This window comes from Macadamia integrifolia, chromosome 12 (genome assembly GCF_013358625.1).
Source record: "Macadamia integrifolia cultivar HAES 741 chromosome 12, SCU_Mint_v3, whole genome shotgun sequence".
Classification (NCBI taxonomy): Eukaryota; Viridiplantae; Streptophyta; class Magnoliopsida; order Proteales; family Proteaceae; genus Macadamia; species Macadamia integrifolia.
In genome coordinates, this window is record NC_056568.1 from 16,834,852 (window position 1) to 16,857,880 (window position 23,029).

A 23,029-nucleotide genomic window follows, 5' to 3' on the forward strand; every position below is an offset into this window, starting at 1 on the left:
CAGTGATATCAGAATTTATAATTTATTTATAAATAAATTAATCATTTTTTTTTAATTTTGATTATGTGGTCAATAACTCAAGATTATCCTAGCAAAATGACCCTAAACATCATAAAATAGCCATAATTTTGAATTATAAATTAAACCTAGCTATCCATTATTATTTCATGGTTTTTGGAGTGCGGATCAGGTTCACGTATGTGAATATAAGAGAACGTTCATGATCCATGGATTTAGAATCAATTTTCTCTCTCTTCATTTAATAGATTCTAAATCAATGTACCAGGGACGTACGAGAATGGTGGGTTGTTTTCATTTTCCATTATCTCTCACTTATTATCTTAATTCATTGGTACTTTGTTGAAATAATTTGCATAAAAAATGTTAATTTATTTTCTTTTAATATTTGACGAAGATTATCATGTTGTATTATTTATTTAATTGTTGGCGTGGAGTGATGTAGTGAGTTTATAACACAAAGGTCATAAACTAGAAAATACATATCAGTTCTATTGATTCATGGCCTGATATCCCATGAATGGTAAGATCCCATAGGGAGGTCGCCCAAGTGGGAACAAGATACAAACTCCTAGGTAGGGATGGTTGTTTATATGAGAGGGTTTTTTTTTTTTTTTTTTTGTTATTCTTTGGCTGGTTTTCATGAGCTCATGCTTTCATTTTAAAAGTAGAGTTATTAAATGTAGTTATTTAAATACCCATTTAAAGTCAAGACTTGGATGCGTCCTTATGTGTCTAATAATATGTCTTAGATTGGAGAGAATTGACTTTGGTGCCTCAAAAGCAGCATTAATAGAGAGGCACACGAGGGAGAGAGAGAAGAGTCTGCAACTATTTTTCAATGGGAAGAGAAGAAAGGGCAAAGCAAATTGATCTGTCTCTGAAGCTAGAAGGTCTACAAGCAGAAGAAGGGCAAGCAGATCAAGGAGAAGAGAAAGTGTTGAGAGATGATCCAATGGAGGCAACAACAACAACAACAAGAGAAGAGGAGGAAGAATATTCACCACAAGAGAAGTCATTGCAAGAAAATTTGAACCCAGATGAGGTGCACCACAAAAACCCATATTCTCTCTCTCTCTCTCTCTCTCTCTCTCTGTCTGTGTATGTTTATATATAGAAGACTGACTCTCCTTTTGAAATAGTTATGTGTACTTCAGATGGAGATGAACCGCATGAAAGAAGAAAACAAAGTATTGAGAAAAGTGGTTGAGCAAACCATGAAAGATTACTATGAGCTCCAGATGAAATTTGCAGTTATCCAACAAAATCACACAAAAAAGGTAATTAAATTAATTCACTTCTTCCTCAGTTTAGATTAATTAATCCTCTTTCTTTCATTTCAAAATCCAAATATGTTATTAGTCTATTTATTATTATTATTATTTTCTCTGTTATTAATGTAGGATTCACATATCTTTCTATCACTCCACACTGAAGGCAATATGATTAAGAACCAAACACCTCCATTACCACCTGAAGTTGATGATGCTAGAGAAGCTGCAGAATTGAGACTGTCATTGAGGATACAAACCAATGTAGAGCAGAAAAATGAAAGAGAAACATCCAAAGAAGAAGAGCTTATCACAAATTTGGTTCCTCATCCTGTAGAGAATAAGTTCCAAAAGAGCGAATTCACGACCGGAATTACAAATCATCCTGCAGCACCTCCCAATAGAAAAGCAAGAGTTTCGGTCCGAGCAAGATGTCAAACACCCACTGTGAGTTTGAATTTATTCACAAACTATCTATGAGCTTCAATGAGCTTCAATGAGAATGTTAAGGTTTCCATCTTAAAACCAATTGGCTTAAAGTGGATTGAAATCTTATAGACAATATTAAATTTAATAAAAAATCTTTGAAATTGATGTAGATGAATGATGGATGCCAATGGAGAAAATATGGGCAAAAAATTGCAAAAGGAAATCCTTGCCCTCGAGCCTATTATCGATGCACAGTTGCTCCCGGATGCCCAGTGAGAAAACAGGTGAGTAATTTTATCTCATATCATATCAGGGAGACCTAATTTCAATTCTTATTAGTCCATGTTAATTCGTGGAAATGATCTTTCAGAACATAAAGTCAAATCTACTTGTTTTGTAATTAATTTTCTTATAACGAATAATTCTTTATCTATCAGGTGCAAAGATGCCTAGAAGATATGTCAATACTGATAACAACCTATGAAGGAACTCACAACCATCCACTACCGGTGGGTGCGACCGCAATGGCTTCAACAACATCGTCGGCCGATGCCACTTACATGTTACTAAATTCAGGCAATACCATCAACAACAACAACAACAACACCCAATTGCAACCAACCAATTCTCACCATAGTATCACTAATCCTCTATATCACCATTCACCTTCTTTCAACAACATCATCAGTACTAGTAATGACCCATCTAAAGGAATTGTTTTTTATCTCACAAACACCATTTTTAATTCACAACAACAATTCACCACCCCTACTACTTCCTCACAAATGATGAATTTTCCTTGGGCATCTACCAGCTCAGGTGGCTATCATAATAGTAATGATGCTGCAAGTGACACATTATTTGTTTCCCCTCAAGGAGGAGTAGATAAGAAGAGGGAGTACTGGAAGGTTGAAGAAGACAAGTCTTCCTCATCATTAGCCAAAAATGTGAGTGATATAGCTTCTGATCCCAAGTTCAAGGTCGCAGTTGCAGCTGCCATTACATCAATCATCAGCAAAGAAAGTACCCCAACAGTCCAGTCTAAAGGACCTTCCTTGGTTGTCTCAGATGGGGAGAGAGCTACTAGCTCTAGTAGCAATAAATGGATTCTCTAACTAGTCTTTTCCTACTTGTTCAACATTTGCAGAGATAATGGATGGATCGGTTATAGTTTTGTACAAACAGATTGAGGAATACATATATTTTACAATATTTTAATTGGATTTCTCACGCCTAGAATTGTGTTTTTCTGCTCAATAGCAGTCATATATATTAGATTCAATTCATATATTTTATTCATTTTTTGAGATCAGGGTTTATTTGTTTCTAACTTTAACCTTTACTGACTAGGGATTAAGGTCACAATAAGAGGATTTATGTGTGTATATAGCTTAATTTATATCTTCTACTACTCTTAAAAGCAAAAACCAATCTTTGATGGTTCATGAAATGAGGAACATAACCACCCCAAAGCCTATATTATAATATTTTTTGTTTAACCCAAAACTCCTGCACCCTAAGCAGCCCTCGAGAAGCACACACCACTCTACTCAAGATCCACTTGAGAACTGGAGAAGAATGAGTCTTGAAAACGAAACCAAAAGGCTTAACTGAACATTACCCAATCAAATGAAAAGAAGACCCAATCTCTATCATCAAAAGCTGGTGCTTTTGAAGAGGAAGATTGGATCTAAGAAAGAAATCCAAGAATAGAGGAAGCATAATTAGAATAGAGTTTGAGTTTTTTTTTTTTTTTAAATCCCTTTTATTGATGCCTTTACTTGCTCTCTCATTGGCCCTTGTGATGATGAAGGGGTCACACGACTAGGAAGTGATCTCTTATCCTAAATTTTTATGGTGTTTATGTGTGAAAAGTATAGGCTTATATATAAATGTTAGTTCTAATATCTTATACACACATTTTACACATTTGTTTTTGTTTTGTTTATTAAAAAAAAAATCCATAATATTAAATCCCCCTAAGTCTATACCCATAACCCATATCAAGTTAAAATGAATATGAATTACTTTGAAAAGAAAAAACAGCACTCATAATGTCCGGCCTTTTGTGTAAATATTTTTCAATTGTATTAATACGCATAATACACATATTTTTTAATTTGTTCGCTAAGAGCTTGGTCTTTGTTTGGGCAGTTCGAAGGGCGAAGTGAAGAGCATCGGCGTTATCTCATGCTGCAGGAAATTAGGGTTACATATAGAGGCCCCTAAGTTTATTCTAGCTCTGGAAGTGCATTGATGCAAACCCCATCTGAATTGGTTTAAAATCAATGTTGACGGGAGTTCGCTAGGGAACCCAGGAAGGGCAGGCGTTGGTGGAATTGTTCGTAACAATGAGGGTCAGATTTGCAACTCATTTAGTATTTACTTAGGCATAAAAAAAATCTTCGAGGCTGAGTTTGAAGCGGTTTTGGAAGGTCTGACCATGGCAAAGAGCTATGGAGCAAGAGAAGTGTGGGTTGAGTCAGATTCTACTGGTGTGGTGTCTGCTGTGCAGAAGAACCAAGTCCCATGGTTTGTGCTCCAACGATGGAGGGCTATTCTCCCCTATCTAAACTCTATCTCATGGAAAATTTCACATTGCTTTCGAGAGGCAAACGTGGTTGTGGATTATTTGGTAAAGAAGGCTTCAAAATCAGGAATCACAGAAATCTCTGTGACATTCCTAAGTCATATCATGATGGAGATTGAAAATGATGCAATGGACAAGCATAGATTTAGATTCTGCTAGGGTGTTTCTTGCTTTCTCTACTGATGGCCATGCCGAAGGTGGAGGTTGCAAGTTTCTCTAGCGGTCTCTGTCGTGTTTCCATTTTTCTTTTGCTGTTGATGTACTTTCCCCTTTTATTTTAATAGAATCATCTTTTAGCAAAAAAAAAAAAAAGGCAATGTAAAGTGATTGATCATTTATTATGAAATGTCTGGTTTACCTGTAGAAATAAATATTTTTCCCCCATATAACCATTGTATTACTAGAGCTAGAAGTGTGTGTGAGACATTTGAGCTAATATATAAATATATTATACACAGGTTTTTCATTGAATATAACTTATCTCCCTCTTTCCTATGTAAAATTATCTCTTACATTTAAGGGCATCAATTGACACCCAATTACTTGTATCACCTGTTTAATTAATTAGTAATAGCTAGTAGATCCTGGATCTAAATTTGCATTCCTAATAAAAAAAAAAAAAGTTAAATTTGTGTAGGGAATGATTAAACCATATGCAGGTGAGTTCACTAACTTATGGTGAAAACATGAGTCTAGGTGTATTTATGTAGATACAAATTTGGGTAAATATAATTATTAAAATACCTTTGAGATACTTTTCTTGCTCGTGAAACTAATCAACAACAGTTGAGGCAATCATTTTCCATTTATATCCATGTTTTCATACCCAAGAGTTATAAGAAAAGTATATTCTTTCTTTCCCTTTTATGAATATTTCTTTATTCATAAAGGAGTTTTTTATAGCGAAGAGGATCCCTGCTAATGGCCATGTTGAAGGTGGCGATTTTTCTTCTTGTTATTGGATTTTCGTAGAGTAAATTTTTTTTTTCCATCTTGAATAAATTTGAGAATTTCTAGCAAAAAAAAAAGAATAAAATATGAATATTTCTTTGAGAACTAATTTGTGTGGCACATATGCTAAAACTTAATAATTATTCATAGTTAAACCTTCATTTTTTTATGTATAAGTATTCCACTAGGTAAACATACTAAGTTATATTATTTTTTTTTTTTTTTTGGTAGAAAAAAAAAGGGTGCTCCATGGTAGTAATCATAGCCCCCAGGACAAGCCCTAGTACTGCAAGCAGCACTTCCGCAGGACCAATGGGTGATAGTGGGCATGCCAAGACTTGAACCCACAACTAGCCTACTCGAGCGGTGATGGGTTAGGAGCATTTTCACCACTAGGCTACCAACCCCATTGGTACTAAGTTATATTAATTGAGCTAAAGAAATGTGTGTGAGACATTAGAACTAACATATAAATAAGAGAATGTCTGAATGACACCTCTAGAGTTGTGTTTAGAACTTGACACCTTCATTTAATTATCCTTTATCTTATGCATAAATGTATTTAATACTGTTTTTTCAATGAAGGTAAGTCTTTCATTTCCCATAAGAAATGCTCTAAATATTGTTAAATGACTTTTAATTTTGAAAATAAAACAAATGACAAAAAGTTACAAATTTATTGACACGTTAGGGGTGCCAATAAGAAAATCCCTATAAATAATATCTTAAAAAAATACAAGTTTTTTCATTAAATTTTATTTTATCCCCTCTTTCATAATTTAAGGGCATCAATTGACACCTAGATACTTGTATCATCTGTTTATTAGACCTCAAAGCTAGTAGATATTGAGTCTAAATTTGGTTCCCAATCAATAATATGGTTAAATTTGTGTGGGCAATGATTAAACCTACATGTACAGTGAGTTCTCTAGTTAACCAATGGCATGGTCAGTGTGTGTCCAGGTGTATTTATGTAAATAAAATTTTTGAAAAATATAATCATTAAAATACCCCTAAGATAATTTTCTTGCTCATGAAACTAATCAACCAAAGTTGACACAATCATTTTCCATTGATATCTATTTTTATCATATATACCCAAGAGCTATAAGAGAAGCCTTTTTTTTTTTTTTATTTACAAATTTTTCTTTGAGAACTAATATGTACAACACATTTGCTAAGACTTAATCATATCTAAACCTTCATTTTTGTATTCCAACCATGTTCTACGTATTTTACCAGGTAAAAATTGAGTTGACGATTTCAAGGTGAGGTCATGTTTAAAATGCATCACTAACATTTGGAAGGGTACAAATGGAAGTTCGAATGCGAGGAGAACAAATAAAAGATTTAAAAAAAAAATATGATCACCATTTTTCATTCCATTCTTGTAAGCATAAGATGTGATCTTCGTTTAAGAGTTTTATTTTAGTTTCTTAAGGTTTGGTTTTGTTGTCATGTTCAATTGTTTATATGTATGCTATAGTATTTCTTTTGTGATTACCTATAAGAAAATCAAACAGAGGTTCATACTTCAAAACTTTTGGATTCTATTACTTTAAGATAATTTTTTACCAATTCTTGAGAATACATTATGAATTAGTAAATCTAATATTATCTATTTACAAAATCATCACTAGTTAGTTTTTATTTTATTGCTATGTCATTTTCATGCATTGACTATAATCTTACATTATAATTAACAGACCACCCTTATCACATTTCCATATTTATTTGGAAGTAGGTATAAAACAAAGTGCTTTGAGTTCATAAGGCAACCAATTTATTGGGTATACATTCATGACCATTCTATAAGGGAAAGATAAAATTGTATATAAATAATAATTTACAATGTTATTTTTAAATAAAAAAAATTAAGTTACGTTAAGCCTAAAGGATAATTCCAATATTTAATATTGATAGATCAACTGCGTTTTGATTATAGTTAAACAATTATAAATGACACTAATGATACCATAATTATTAATTTATATTAATAGTATTATCTAAAAGGTAATCTAGACATTTCATAATGAATGACCGACCCCATTCATAGCTATCAAGTAAATGATTACATATTCCAATATATATAAAGCATTAATACTTCAACTTAATTAAAATAATTAAATTTAAACCATTTTCATTTTTTTGGTAATGTTTTTAAATGCTCATTTAGAGTTAAATTCATAAATTTGATATAATACATCACATTATATTATATCACCATTATATATTTCTTCTCAAGACAATAAACCCATTTTCTGCAATACACCCATAAAAAAAAAAAGTGTAATTTCATATAAACAATCAAATGGATTTCAGACCTGATATATGTATAAGTATGTTTGGATCCCATAATTGGAGATTTCAAATAACTTGAACTTGAACCTTCCATTGGGCGCCAAATTGAAATGTTGATTTAAAATATGGAAACAAATTTGATCCCCTATTTGGGCAACAACAATGACCAACTATCATATAAAAAAATAATAAAAATAATGGCCAACAATTATTTAAAAAAAATAAATAAATAATGACCAACACCATACTTAGGGCAATTCATACTTCATAGGAAACCAAAATAAAAATCAATTTTATATTTTTTTAGTAATAGAACTAAATAAATAAAGAGGGTGTTTAAATGACACCCCTATAGCTTATAGGTGTATTTAGAATTTGACTCTATATACAAAAAAAGTATTTAGCATTTGACATTTTCTTTTAATTGTTCTTTGTCTTATTCTCATAAATTGTTTAAAATAAAGGTATAAAGGGTTTTCGATGATATGCAATTAACAAAAGGTGTCATTGTCATTGTATAAACTTTTGAAATGACATCGTTACCCTCATTGAAAAAAAATTGTTATACTAAAAAGACAAAAAGCAAAATTATAATTTTTTTTGGGTGTCAAATTACTAATTAATAGACACCTTAAGGGGTGTCAATAAGAAAATCAATAAATAAAGGACAACTAGTGAGAATGTTCTACACACATTTTCATTGAGTACAAATCTATAAGCTCAGTTTGGTTGCAAGGAAAATACGATTTTTTTAATGTAAAATAAAATTTATTTCTCAAGGGGAATTTTTTGGTGTTTAATTGCTAGAAAAGTGCATTTTGCATTGTGAAATAAAATTTACTAAAAATTTTATTTGGAGATGTTATATTATTTCGAGAAAAGGATTTCAACGACCCAGTGTGTGTAAATCCTATGACCTCACATTCCATCCATGGACCCCACACTCTCTCTGCCTATTAAATTCCCCTTATATACAAACCTTTTTCCACAACGTCAATTGGTGGGAGACTATACTCTCGCATTGTGAGAAACCTTTCCCCATTTGTTATATAAGTTAATCTTTAGATATCAGATGATCTAGGTATTATATTTCAGTGGTAAGAGAAGTTCCATTGAGTTGGTGGGATATCAATTTCGACTATGCCTGTGACTCAAACAGGTGGAAGTCTACCTCATGGTATGTACATTTACGTTAGCTAGTGGACTTATCTTATGGAGGGTAATTATTCAGTCCATAGTTGTATTGTCTACTACAGAGGCACAGTACGGTAGTTGACGCTACCAAGAAAAGGGTTTGATTGGTTGGGTTAGTTCGTGATTTAGGGTTAGAGCAAAAAGGTCTATGTTACACTGTGACATTCAAAATGTTATATATTTACAAAGAATCAAGTGTTTCATGCAAGGATAAAACATATTAATGTGAGGTTTCACAATATCTGGGAACTTGTGTCTGAAGGCAATATTCATTTGAGAAAAATTCACACAAACTAGCAATCTTGTAAATACTCTCACAAAGCTGGTCACTATATATGGAGAAGTCTGAGTCCTGTTTAGACACGATCAATTTTACTCGGTATTGAAAGTGAGGTATGCATCCGACGGATGTGGGTTTGTATATTTGTGGAGCTATGAGGATGAAGACATCTACTAGTTTTTTTTTTTTTTGGTTAACCATGGTGTCCGGGCCAGCTTACGCACACCTCGACTAATCATCGGGGAGACTTGCACAACAACCCACCGCCACGGCCTCCAATTAAATCGTGAAGACATCTACTAGTTATTTCACATAAGGCTTTATAAAATTCAAGCCAAAGTAGAGATTTTTGTGGGTAGGATGTCTTATATTCTATCCCATGGGATTGCGTTGATTCTGAATTTTTTAGGATTGTATGGGTATTTTGGTAAATAATATATATATATATATATATATATAAGGTTACTATGAATTTATGGCGAGAGTATTCACTAAATAAGAAGAGATGTGAGGATGATCAGTGGCTATAACCTTATTCTCTATTGTTAGTGAAGTAGTTTTCATCTCACTGTGGACGTAGAAATTTTTATCAAACCACATAAATCTTTGTATTACATTATGTGACTATTTGTTTGCATATTTCCATTTGATTTCTACATAGTAATAAGTTTCAATTTCTGCAGTAAGATTGGTTTTATTTATTTATTTATTTTTGTTTAGCAAGGTGTCCGGACCAGCTTACGTGCACCTCGACTAATCCTCGGGGAGACTAGCACAGCAACCCACCGCCATGATCTCCACTTAAATCGCAGATGCGCAGATGGGGAATCGAACCTGAGACTGTGCGCCTAATCCACACAATCCCCAGTTCGCCCTAACCATCTGGGCAACCCACGGGTGGTATATAATAAATAAAAAAACACACACACACACAATATGTACGATAGGGTTCGATCCCACGACCTCCTCCCCTGGGTGCCGGCTCCACAAGCTGAAACTACCACCACTAGGCTATCCTAATGTTCGTGCAAGATTGGTTCAAAATGTCTGAGTGTACTAGAAATTTTAGGGCTTTGGCTGAGTCTAGCTTCTGCCTATAGGTTGGATTATGTTTGAAAATCTATTAGTACGAGATAAGAAAGTTCCCAATAACTAACATCTGAATACTACTAAGCATGTGTAATATGAATCTAAATTCGAGCATAGACTAGAAAGCAAGGTTCTAAAATCCGGGATCAGTCTTGGGATCAATCAATGTCAATACCGATCTGAATCAGTCTGATTGGATCGTATTGAATAGATTTATCTTTAATTTTTTAATAAAAATCAATTTTTTATTACGTTTTTATCCTTGGCCATACCTGTGTATCAGTATTAGATCGGTTTGAATTGGAGATCGATCAAATTCTATACCAATCCAATCAAATCCCAGTTTTAGAACCATTCTATAGAGTTCCGCAGGCAAATCGTCCAGCTACTTTTTCTAAATGATCGGTCTATGATACTCCAAGTCCAAGGGCAAATGCATCACCGTGGACCATGGTTTGAGGAATCGGATTAATATCGACTTTGATCAATACTATATTGGTGAATTGGTATAGACGAGGGATAAAATGGTCAAAAAAAGTGATTTTTAAAGTAAAACCAGGGGTATTTATGTCTGATCGGTTGGCATACAACAAGGGGTGGGATGTCAATGGTGGTTTAGACTTATTTGATTCAGTTTTGTCAGTTTGAATGTGAGAAAGAGTGGGTCCAAAACATAACCAAATAAGGATACATTGATTTTGATTTATTATTCGGTTTGGTTTCTATGCTATTTCGATTTTTATTGTAAATATTTTCAAAAGCATGAAAACATGTGATGATTTTTTTTTTTTTTTTTTTTTTATGAATTTCAAGCCGGTTTTTTAAATTACTTCAGCGTCCAATGGGCTTCATTGCAGTCTGATTTGATTAACCTCAACTCAAAACATGATCCAATAAACTCATATTGTTTCAATTCAATATCGATTGATTCAGCTTGATTTTGCTGATTCGGACTAGATTTTGACATCCTTTCATACAATACCAAGCTGTATACTAATGAGTTTGAAAGCTCCAAAAATTTTAATTAGGAAATGACGTTTGGAACTTTGGATAGGTTTAAAATCAGACTGAATGTGATCAGGCAATTGGATTGAAAATTTTCAAGACAACCCGTTTATTATAAGATCAAGAATCTGACACCTTAATTTTCTCTCTTTAGGTTGATCTCTTTCCTTATTTGAATCGTTTACATAAAAAGGTTACCGATTCTGATTTCTTTCAATTCTAGGAGAATTTTTTTTGTTTAGATGAATGAAAAATGGATTAGAATAGAAACAAATATTATACAGATATACCTCACTAGTGGACAGCAAGGGGGATATCCTAAAAGGGACAACAAAACTTTTTTTTGGTAAAACAAATCAAAATATTATGGATTTAATTTCAAAATTGATGGAACTCCAAATTTGGTTCCAAGTATGAGATGTGGAAGGTCCAGCTATGCTTATTCCTTTCCCCTTCGAATTTTTTTTTTTGGATCCAATTTTTATTTTTTTATAATAAAACTGGAAACTTCAATAGATAATAATAGGTGTCATTACCAAAAGGATAAGGGCAGCCAGCCATTTGCGGCTTAGAATTGAATTTCTCTCTGCATTGTTTTTTCAATCTCTTATTATGTATCTTTATAACTCTATGATTGTACCTGATGATGACTTAAATAGTTTTTTTAGCACTTTTATTATTACATGCCATTTTTCTAGCAACACATCGGAATCAGGTCATGTTTACCAAGGTGAAGTCGAATCCCTACTTGGTTCTTAATCCTATGCATGTGTAGATCTCTCACTTGGGAAAGGTAACATGACCCTGTGCCTACTAACCATATATAATAAGAACCTCCATAATTTGTTTATGTCGAGCAGTACACCAACATTACTGGTATGTTCGGCAATCACTGACCCTAGGAAAATATTGCTGGATGGGATTCTTCTATTATAATAAAAAGAAAATGTGTATCATTATATGCCTACTATATGATGACAAGATAAGTTTTGAAAGCCAATGCTTAGAGCATTCTCTATGGGATGAAGCAGACATGAGACGAAGGATGGAGAATAGGAGAGATTTGGAATGATTATAAGGAGATGGAACTAAATTTTCTTACGAGTACCAAATCGTGGCCTTGGAACTCAATACCCTTTTTATTGGATATCTATAATTTTTTGTTTAAATATAATTTTTGGTTTGGGCCTAACAACGATTTGGTCCTCCTTATCCATGACATTACTACAAGGGCTATGAACAATAGGTCTTATATTAATAACGTTAACCCGAATATTAAAGTTTTATCTTTTATCTTTCCTAATTAATGAAGTTCCTTCTTTCATAAAAAATAAAAAGTGGGTATCCTTACCACTAACTTGCTGCACAATATATTTTGAATCAAAGAGCAAATCAGTCCGCAAATCAGGATTCTAAAATATGGTAATGCTGATGGAAATCCAAAATCCATCCTAAATTTAAGTATTTCTTGTGGAAATTTTTAAGAAATAGGGTCCTCTTTATCACAAAGAGAATGAAACCGATTAGTACTCATTTCTTTCATGTCAATTTTCTAAACATATTTGGGCAGCTGGGGTTGTGGCACTTGGAACTGACCTACTGGGGGGATCAATCCTAGAGATGCTCTCCACCATGAGGGAAAGGTATATCTTCATTCTCCCTCAAGCTTATGTTTGATTGCAAGGGGAATTAAAGGGAAAAGAAGTGAAAATTTTGTAATCATTACATCATGATTCTATTAACTAGTTAAATTTCTTACCATATTTAGTAACGATACATTTTATATATATTTTTATTTTACTTTTTATATAAAAGGGATTTGGATGCGAAGTAGAAAACAAATTGGATTTGGATGCAAAGTAGAAAAAAAATTTACTGACCAATTATGAAATGATTTTGGGTTAATGATATATTCACATAGGGTAATGATAACAAAAGTTTCTTTTTAAAGTCAAAAATTTTGATTCCACTCCCTTTAATTCCCCTTGCAACTGAACGAGGCCTAAAAATAAAGCAAGGTTCTAGAAAGGGCCAGTACTAGAAAGTTTATTTTTCACCAACCTGGAATCCTTTTTTTTTAAGCCAATAGAAGGAAAGTAAAATTTCTTACCAAATGCAAAAAAATAAAATAGAGATTTTTTTCTTGAATATTAATAATTTCTCTTTATTTGTTAACATTAAGATAGCCTAGTGGTGATAGCTTCGGCTTTTGGAGTCGGCAATCAAGGGAGGAGGTTGTGAGATCGAACTCTGTCGTACGCATTGTGTGATCTGTGTGTGTTTTCTTATTTATTCTGTACCCACCCGTGGATTGCCCAGATGGTTAGGGCGAAATGGGAATTGTGTGGATTAGGCGCACGGTCTCAGGTTCGATTCTCCATCTATGCATCTGTATTTTAAGTGGAAATCATGGCGGTGGGTTGCTGTGCTAGTCTCCCCAAGGATTAGTCGAGGTGCGCGTAAGCTGGCCTGGATACCATGGTTAACAAAAACAAAAAAAACAAAACAAAAAACAAAAAAAAAAAAAAAAAAAAAAAAAAAAAAAAAAACAAAGAACCTTTCAATGTATAACTTGCTTCTCATGACCCAACAGAATTACATCAATACACTACCAAAAGGGATATACAGGCTCTTTATTAGGATAGAAGAAACCAAAGTGTTGCTCTGTTCCAGCAGGTTTTAGGTTTTCATTAAACATGGCAAAGAAGAATGTTTGCAAGGTTGCATTTGGCCTCTTGGGAGTCCCTGGCTTAGTAGTTGATAATACTCTTTCCTTAAGCCTAGAGTTGTACTTCTGTGCATTAGCTATACTTGAATGAGGTTCATTACCAGCACTAGGCCAACCACTCTCTGATACAACAACAGAAACATTAGATCCACCAGTCTTTTCCATAGCTGAGTAAAATGAGTCCACCATGGCATCAAACAAGCTAGAATAGCTCAAATTTCCATCTGTCACCACAGGATGGTCAGCAAATTGAGCATAATCCAATTGAATGTTGGTTGGATCAGAGGCATAGGCAAAATAAGGGTACACATTGATCATGAGTGGTGCATTGGTCTTGGCTAAAAATGCCAAGACATATCCCATAATAGGAGCCACTTCAGCAGAGAAGGCACCTTGAGATGGGGGATAGGAAACACCCAAGGCAGTACCTGGAACAACTGTGGTGACCTTAACAGTGCTCAAGCCAACTGAGACTAAAGCATTGTAGAGATTGTTCATGGCATTTGGAACATGTTGTCCAAGTGGACCTGGAATCACTTCGTTTCCGGCCGAGATCCATGTTATAAGGACATCATTTTTGTATGGAACAACGTTGGTGTTAATCCACGCTGTCGCGGCTTCAGGGCTCCCCGCCAAGATTTGTAAATCTTCATTTCTTGTACCAAGTGCAAGTGAGAGGTTGGAACCCCTTAGAGCATTTAGTACTTGAGGGTCCGGATCGAAGAGCCTGATTAGTTCAATGTTAGATTTCTTGTAGAGGCTTATTACTTCTGGAGGAGGTGGTAGATTATCTCCAAGTCTACCATAGCAAACTCCAATCCGTGTGGCACCTGTAAATTTTCATGTTCATCGGATATGTGAGTAACCTGATATGAAGACTTATAGATACTTGGGCATCCTTTACTTAACGGCTAACTTTTAAAGATGGATTCTATTCAAATCCTAAGCTGAATCATTGACAACTCATTTTTAGATTATTTTTTGTTTATTTTGATGTTGAAGTGATGGAGAAATTTACCTATGCCACCCATTTGATAAGCAATAGCCACTGCAATTGCTATGGTCCATGCAGCCCATGTTGGTCTCATCTTCTCTACCAATAAACATCCAATCAAATATACATGCAACAGAGTAGACATGAAGAAAGTTTAGACAAAAATAATTATTTTTCATATGTTATAAAGTGTGTGTTGCATGCAAAAATAAAGTTTAAATAGAACCCATGATGATAAACAATTTTTAAGTCAAAGAAGAAAAAGAAAGCTTAAACAAAAGGACTCTCTTGGGGTGTTGCAGGAAGTTCTTACCAATATGATATTTTGCAAACTTCTAGCGCACACCACCTTGGAAGAAAATTTTGAAATAGAAGGAAGATCTCTTGTGGTATGAGACTGCACTGTTGGCCTTCTTATAAAGAGAGGTTGAAGCTTCAGGTCTGTACCAAAAAATATTTTTGTGGATATTATTTAGATTTGATCCATATTTAGTATTGAAGGTTACCATTTCTTCTACTAATACAAAAAAATACAAGTGGTTTGTTGGGTGGAATATTTAGATTTCTTCCGTCCAACATCAAAGTTAATCTACAACTTGATCATACACACGGACCTGATGCTTATCTCTAATTGATTTTGTCTAATCAGATTTCCTTTTATTCTTCCTAAACCAATTTAGGATCATCTAGTTGCAAGGGAAATAGAGAGTAAGAGAGGTGAAATCAATTCCATACTAAAATACAAATTTTTGTAATAACTTTTTAATATAATTGTATAGTAAATTTTGAAATATTTCAAATTTGGTTATTAAATTTTACTTTAGATCAAAATCAAATCATTTTGATTTAAAAAGAAAAACATCTGAAAATATATATATTACCAGATATGATAAAAATTTTAATAGGTTACAAAATCATGATTATTACAAAACTTCTTTACACAATCAAAAAAGATCTTAATAAAAAAAAATTACCATGATTTCTTCGATTGGAAATTGGATTAGATAAGAATGCACAATATATTTCTATAACAAGTACCCCCAAAATAAAATTATTTAAAAACTTTGCTAATTGTTACCCCAGTGGACATCAAATTTCTTAAAACTCTCATGTCACCCTCAATATGTGAATTCAATTAATATTCTAGTAGTGTAATTTTTTATTTTTCAATTAGTAGGGAGGGAAGTAGGTAATAGCTAGGAGACTAGAACTCGAGACCTCCTAGTGAGCATCGGTTTTTTGCACACCACAGCTCGCCAACTGCGCTAGGCAATTGTTGTTAGTTGTGTAATTAGTATTTTGCATTAGAAGAATTTAATCTATGCCAAAATATTGGTTGGAAGGAGAGTAGAGCATAAAATGAAATTTAGAAAACTATTCACCATGTGTAACAAAGAAAGAAATAGAGTTGCAGATGATTGTATTGGTTGTAGACTCTTTAAAAATGCCAGATCCTTTTCTAGACCATGATATCCTACAGCAATCTCACACCATCCAAGGGGTGTGGGGACCAAGAGTTAATGAATGGTGTGAGAATGTTGCACGAGGTCATGGTCCAAGTGAGGATCCAGTCTCTCTTTAGAACTAGTTGGTAGGTTGTTGGCCCAACAAAGGTGTCACATCTAGAAGTATCTAAGCAAGAACATGGTCGCATTCGTGATAGGCTGACATAACTAGGATGGATTAAACTATGAAGGGGAAACCGACCCATCCAAATACAGAAGCAAAGGAGAGTGCTGGCCATCTCCCTGCAAGGGGGGTGATATAAGTGAAAATAATGAAATAATCAATTACTAGGTGAAATAGAGGGGTAATTTAGGTATTTTAAAACACCATGGGAGAAGGAGATGCGAAAGTTTACCTTTTCAGTTATTGAGTTTCCCTTTAACAAAACTACCCACTTTCAATTAACAAAATTACACAAAATTGAGTTTGTGTTTAGAAAACTACCCAAAATAATGAGTTTGTGTTTAGAAAACTACCCAAAATAGTGACAACCTCCTACATGTTTGGCCCCCTTATCTTCTATGTACCACTTTTGCCACCACCAGGGGTGTCAATCGGTTGGGCCTATTTGAGCTTCCCCACTTTAGGATCTTACACTGTGACCAATTGTTTAAGTAATCGGTCCTCATATGCTAGGCATGGTTCCATTTGTAAACAATTGGTCAGGTACCAGTTTTATTGGTAGTCGGGCTAAACAGGCTTTGGATGGGCTAATGACACATTTATCTCTAAATGAGCTATAACTAGGCTTTAAAAATGTTATAATCAACCTTTAAACAATCATTAAACATGTCGTGATTAGTAAACGGGCCTTAAACAAGCCTTAAACATGTCAGATTGGGTTGGGTTTTAGTCAGTCGGATCCGATTAGGCGTTTGTCTAGTAGCACCTTGTACCAGGAACCACCTGCTAATAAACATGTTGCAACCCGAAACATTTATTAATCGGGCCGGGCCAGGACTGTTCAAGCTTTAAAGGATCGTGCTTTCTGATGTTGATTGGTCTAAGTCGAACCTAGCTAGGCTTGGTGGGCCTGTACCCTTGCACCATGACCTACCTATTTAAGGAGTGTGTTTGTCACACCCCGTTCACCCTGAACCGGAGCGGTGACCGAGTTAACACCGGTTAACCCAAACCTGCCAGGATCATCAGATACTGTATTCCACCACAGCATACACACAATAACATCAATTCATCAGATCAGCGGAAGACTAAGTTTTACCTGTAAATAATTCCCATATACTTGATACCCAAATGGTGATAAAATAATTATATACATTTGGGCCCGAAGGCATGATATATACACAAAAAGAATAAAGTTCAAAAATCAAGTATATACAAGAATTCATCAAAATCATCAGAGTACACAACTCGGCTCGGTATCAAGGCTGGAGCTCAGCTCGGCCTCAGAACTGCTGTCCATCAGAGTACACAGCTCGGCTCGGTTTCAAGGCTGGAGCTCAAACTCGGCATCAGGGGTCCACCAGTATATACAGGAAACTCGACTGTGGGGCCCACCCCATGCTCCTCAGATGCATGACCTGCAAAATCATCTAAAAAGGGGGTGTACACGTGGAATGAGCTCACTAGCCCAGTAAGTAGAGAGGTGGACCACACACAACAGTCCACACATCACAACACATCATATGCACTACATGCCATGCAATTCATTTTAAATCACATACACCTAATCAACATTACTAAGTCTTGGTTTTAGTGCTACTACAACCACAGTGCGCGTATACTCCGGGTACGAGCCGCGAACTCCCTCCCACGATACGCCCATAGGGCTGTTGGAGAAGGCCCACCGTGAGTACTCGGAAAAATAAAGACAATGCCGTCCACCGGCTCTCAACAGAAATGTAAATAAATGAAATAACAGTGCTGACTCCAGCAATTTAAAAACAGTACGATTGACCCTCTTGAATATACCACCGGGGTTGCCGGCTGTCCTACATGACTCGCCGGGCGTAATGCCTAACCGCCACAGTGTCCGACAACCGCGACCCCTGCTTCCCCCCAAATGGCAACCCAACACCTTAACCCCTGTTGGGAAGGGTCGTAGCACGGGATGGTGAAAATCCTAATACCTCATGCTCCTATATGTAGTACGACTGCATAGTGCCTCCGTGTCCCATACCACGGGCCACCAATGCATTCGTTTCCAAGCCGACCACGGCATCTAGTCTATCAATGCATTATGCAACATGACGTCCACATTCAACATATAACATCACATTCAATTTGCATTTGAAAGTAAACATAGCACATATGCACATCAATGTGTGAAATGACTATTCTATATAGCATATTCATGATGACATGACTAGATTAGATATGGTTATATGAATGCCAAACAAATGCCTTGAAACAAGGCCAAACGTCCTCTCTCCACTTACTTGTAGCGTACAAGGATTCCCGCTCGGTACGGGTGAGATCCGGAGCGAAACGGGTAGGATTTGGTGAACCTAACATAATTGAGAGGGATTAGTACTTCACCATTTTAGAATCAAAATTAATGAAATCCGATGTCAAAATCGTGTTTAGAACGTCGAAAGAAGGTCACACGTCCGATTTGGGCTCGATCGGACCTAGTACTTCACCTTCGGGGCCACTCAGGTGGGTCGGACAGGTGGGCTGTCTACCCACCGGTCCTACCCGCCTGTTTGGCCAGGGACCCCCCTGCCCTCTCAGGTGGGTGCTCTCAGGCGGGTAGGGACCCGCCGGTTTTGGCGGAAAAACCCCAGTTTCTTCTCAACTCCCTCCATTCCTTGGGGATCCAAATAGGGCTTTTCTCAACCCATTCTTCACACCTTTAAAGTCCTATAGGATGGTTCTAGCTTAGATCTAAGTTAGATTCAAGTGAGGGAAAGCTATCTTACCTTCTTTGCCCAACAATGACTTCAAACCCTTCAAGTGAGGGAAAGCTATCTTACCTTCTTCTACCTTGTCAATATTTCTTCAAACCCTTCAAGATCAACGCATAAATCATCTATTAAACCTTAGATTCATCATTTCAAAGGGTATTTACAAGATCTCAAGAAACCATACTCGAATCAAGGGTTTAAAGCTTGGGTATGGCGAATGTTTATAAAACCCAACTTTTCTTACCTCCAACGGTAGATCTCGAGTTGAAGATTACTCTCCCGGCACCGGAATGGCAAGATCGAGCTTCGGCGCCACTGAAATCCTTCCTTTCTTCCTCTTCCCTTCTTCTTCCCTTTCTTTTCTCTCTCCTCTTTACTTTTCTCACCAAACGTACGAGGGTAATAAATGGAAAGAAAAGAAGTCATAAAGCCTTATATACTATTCCTAATTAAGTGAATAGTGTTGGATGGGTCACTCAGGTGGGTGGGTGTACCCACCTGTTATACCCACCCGAGAGTCAAGACATGGGATTTTGACCGGGTTCGGACCTCGGCTCGGACCCTACCCCAAGCATACGATGTAGCATATGTATATACCTTAAAATACGGATATAATACCTGTTCTATCCGTACATAGCCTTATGGTAGATGCACGTACACGGTTTGGGCACTCCCGTCTCTTCTGGCACTGGCTCGGACTTGTCGGGCCAGCCGGTGTTTAAGGTCACCCGTGCCATCATAGCCCATAAGGAACCCGCTCTAATATCCTCAGGCTCGGTTCCTGCATAGTTAAATCGGTTCAACCACGAAATCAGACCGGGTTTAAGAAGCGGGATATTACATTACCCCCCCTTCTGAAAAATTTCGTCCTCGAAATTGCGTACCTGGTTGATCAAAAAGATGAGGGTACTTGGCTCGCATTTCTTCTTCTACCTCCCAAGATGCTTCTTCAAGTGAATGGTCAGCCCACCGCACCTATTACATAGGAAATGGAGCGGTTGCGACCGGGTTTTCACCTTCCGGTCCAAAATTTCAGCTGGCTGTTCTGTGTAGGTCATATCAGCTTCTAGGTACTCTGGTTCCACGGGTAGTACATGAGATGGATCATGCACGTACTTCTTCAGCATGGATACATGGAATACATTGTGGACATTTCCAAGCGAAGGTGGCAGCTGGCTGTTCTGTGTAGGCTACTGAGCCAACCCGGGACAAGATCTCAAATGGTCCCATGTATCTTGGGCTCAACTTCCCCTTTCTGCGAAACCTTTGCAAACCTTTAGTAGGAGAGATCTTGAGAAATACCTTTTCTCCTGGCTGAAATTCAATCTCCTTCCTGCGGGTGTCCGCATAGCTCTTTTGACGGGACTGAGCTGCTTTAATCCGTTCCCTAATAACGTCGACCTTGTCACAAGTCATTTGGATCATCTCAGGTCCTAACATTCGACGTTCACCTACCTCATCCCAATACAAAGGAGTTCTGCACTTTCTGCCATATAACGCTTCATATGGAGCCATCCCAATTGTAGCTTGGTAACTATTATTATATGCAAACTCCATAAGAGGTATATATTCTTCCCAGCTGCCACTCATCTCCATTGCACATGCCCTAAGCATGTCTTCTAATATCTGTATAGTTCGCTCCGACTGACCGTCCGTCTGTGGGTGAAAAGCCGTACTCAAATTCAGCTGTGATCCCAAGGCACGCTGTAAGCTTTTCCAAAATCTGGAAGTGAACCTTGGGTCCCTATCTGAAACAATGCTCACCGGCACTCCATGTAAACGCACTATGTTATCCATGTAAAGTTGTGCTAGTTTGGGTATGGAGAACTTGGTTTTGATAGGAATGAAATGAGCAGTCTTGGTAAGCCGGTCCACAATCACCCATATCGCATCCATTCCCTTAGGTGTACTTGGTAGTCCGGTGACGAAGTCCATTGTAATCCTTTCCCACTTCCATTCTGGTACTGGGAGTGGCTGAAGGGTACCATAAGGTCGATGCCTCTCAGCTTTCACCTTCTGGCAGGTATGACAAGTCGCCACATACAAAGCTATGGTGACTTTCATGCTTGGCCACCAGTAACTCTGTTTGAGGTCTTTGTACATTTTGTTACTTCCTGGATGAAGTGAGTACTCGGAGCTATGTGCTTCTTTCACTATCATATCTTGTATATCCAAATCATCGGGTACACACAATCTGTCTCGAAACATCAATGCCCCATCACTGGCTAAAGTAAAATCTGGGAGTAACTCTGTTTGGTCTTGAACCTTAACTCTGATCCGCTGCAATTCAGGATCCAAGGGTTGCTTCATTATCACCTCTTGCCTAATTGCCGGATGCACCTGTAGAGCCGATAAGGATACCGTCAACCATTTAAGGTCTTCTGGTTGAGGTTCAAGCTCTAAGGTTGCCCTTTCATACAAGAAGGTTTCATCCATTAGCATCGCCTCTTGCACAAGTGGTGAGCTGACTGCTAAGTATGAGAGCGACACAGTCTGTGTCCTCCGACTTAATGCATCTGCCACTACATTAGCCTTGCCGGGATGATACTGAATATCGCAGTCATAATCCTTCATGAGTTTAAGCCATCTCCTCTGTCTCATGTTCAGATCCTTCTGAGTGAAGAAGTATTTTAGGCTTTTGTGGTCACTGTATATTTCACACTTCTCCCCATATAAATAGTGTCGCCAGATCTTAAGGGCAAAAATGACTGCCGCTAGTTCCAAGTCATGAGTGGGGTAATTCTTCTCATATTCCTTTAGTTGTCGGGATGCATATGCTATTACCTTCCCGCGTTGCATGAGAACACAACCCAAACCAACTTTGGAAGCATCGGTATAAACTGTCATTCCACCTGTGCCTTCAGGAATAGCCAGCACAGGGGCAGTCACCAACTTCTCTTTCAGTTCCTGGAAGCTCTTCTCGCATTCCTCTGCCCAGTCGAATTTCACACCCTTTTTAGTCAACTTGGTCATTGGTGCTGAGATCCGAGCAAAATTCTCGATGAAGCGCCGGTAGTATCCAGCCAAACCCAGGAAGCTTCTAATTTCAATAACATTCTTGGGACTTTCCCATTCCACTACTGCTTTTACCTTAGCAGGATCTACTTCGATTCCAGCTTTAGACACTACGTGCCCCAGGAATCCAACTTGTTCAAGCCAAAATTCACACTTGCTGTACTTGGCAAACAACTGTTGATCTCTCAACCTCTGTAACACCATTCTCAAGTGTTGAGTGTGCTCCTCCTCGGGCTTGGTGGGCATGTACCCTTGCACCGTGACCTACCTAGTTAAAGAGTGTCTTGGTCCCTGTCGAGCTCTAGGCTTTAACCGGGCTTCTACTAATCGGGGTAGTAATTGGGCCTTAAACGGGCTAATGCACCATTAAAGGCTTTAGCGGGCTTTAGTTGTCGTAGATTTCCGAAAATCTAATATATTTCTTAAATAATCAACAATTTAGAAAAGACTTTACACTTAATTACATTCAAATAATTGATAAAAATATCAGTATACCAAAAATATTAAAATATACATCTAGACAATGGGCCTAAATGTGTCCAGCTGAGTTGGGTCAGTCAGGCACCTGTCGGGCTTACATTGTGTATCGGGAACAATCGATTATAATCAAGCTGGTCTAGGATGGGCTTTAATCGAGAGGGCTCGTTCGGGCCTATTGGGCCAGGCCTAAAATTGATACCCTTAACCACCACCACCCCACTGCATGCTACAACCACCCGCCCCCTCAACTAGTTGTGTCGCACACCCAACTCCACTTCTCAACCTCCTCCCTGTGTAACCACCCCCACCCC

General features: G+C 36.9%; 2 protein-coding genes across 2 annotated transcripts; one reads left to right on the forward strand and one right to left on the reverse strand.

Moving 5' to 3' along the window:
* Window positions 1-821: 821 nt before the first annotated feature.
* Window positions 822-2,941, forward strand: LOC122057005 (probable WRKY transcription factor 9). The gene is made up of 5 exons (XM_042618985.1): window positions 822-1,063; window positions 1,161-1,298; window positions 1,422-1,736; window positions 1,889-2,002; window positions 2,156-2,941. Exons 1-5 carry the CDS (start codon window positions 860-862, stop codon window positions 2,831-2,833), a joined length of 1,449 nt encoding a protein of 482 aa, XP_042474919.1. The 5' UTR covers window positions 822-859; the 3' UTR covers window positions 2,834-2,941.
* A 10,795-nt stretch (window positions 2,942-13,736) lies between these two features.
* On the reverse strand, window positions 13,737-14,944 carry LOC122094757 (glucan endo-1,3-beta-glucosidase-like). Its single transcript, XM_042665358.1, has 2 exons — window positions 14,875-14,944; window positions 13,737-14,686 (listed from the first exon to the last, which is right to left on the reverse strand). Exons 1-2 carry the CDS (start codon window positions 14,942-14,944, stop codon window positions 13,737-13,739), a joined length of 1,020 nt encoding a protein of 339 aa, XP_042521292.1.
* Window positions 14,945-23,029: the final 8,085 nt, after the last annotated feature.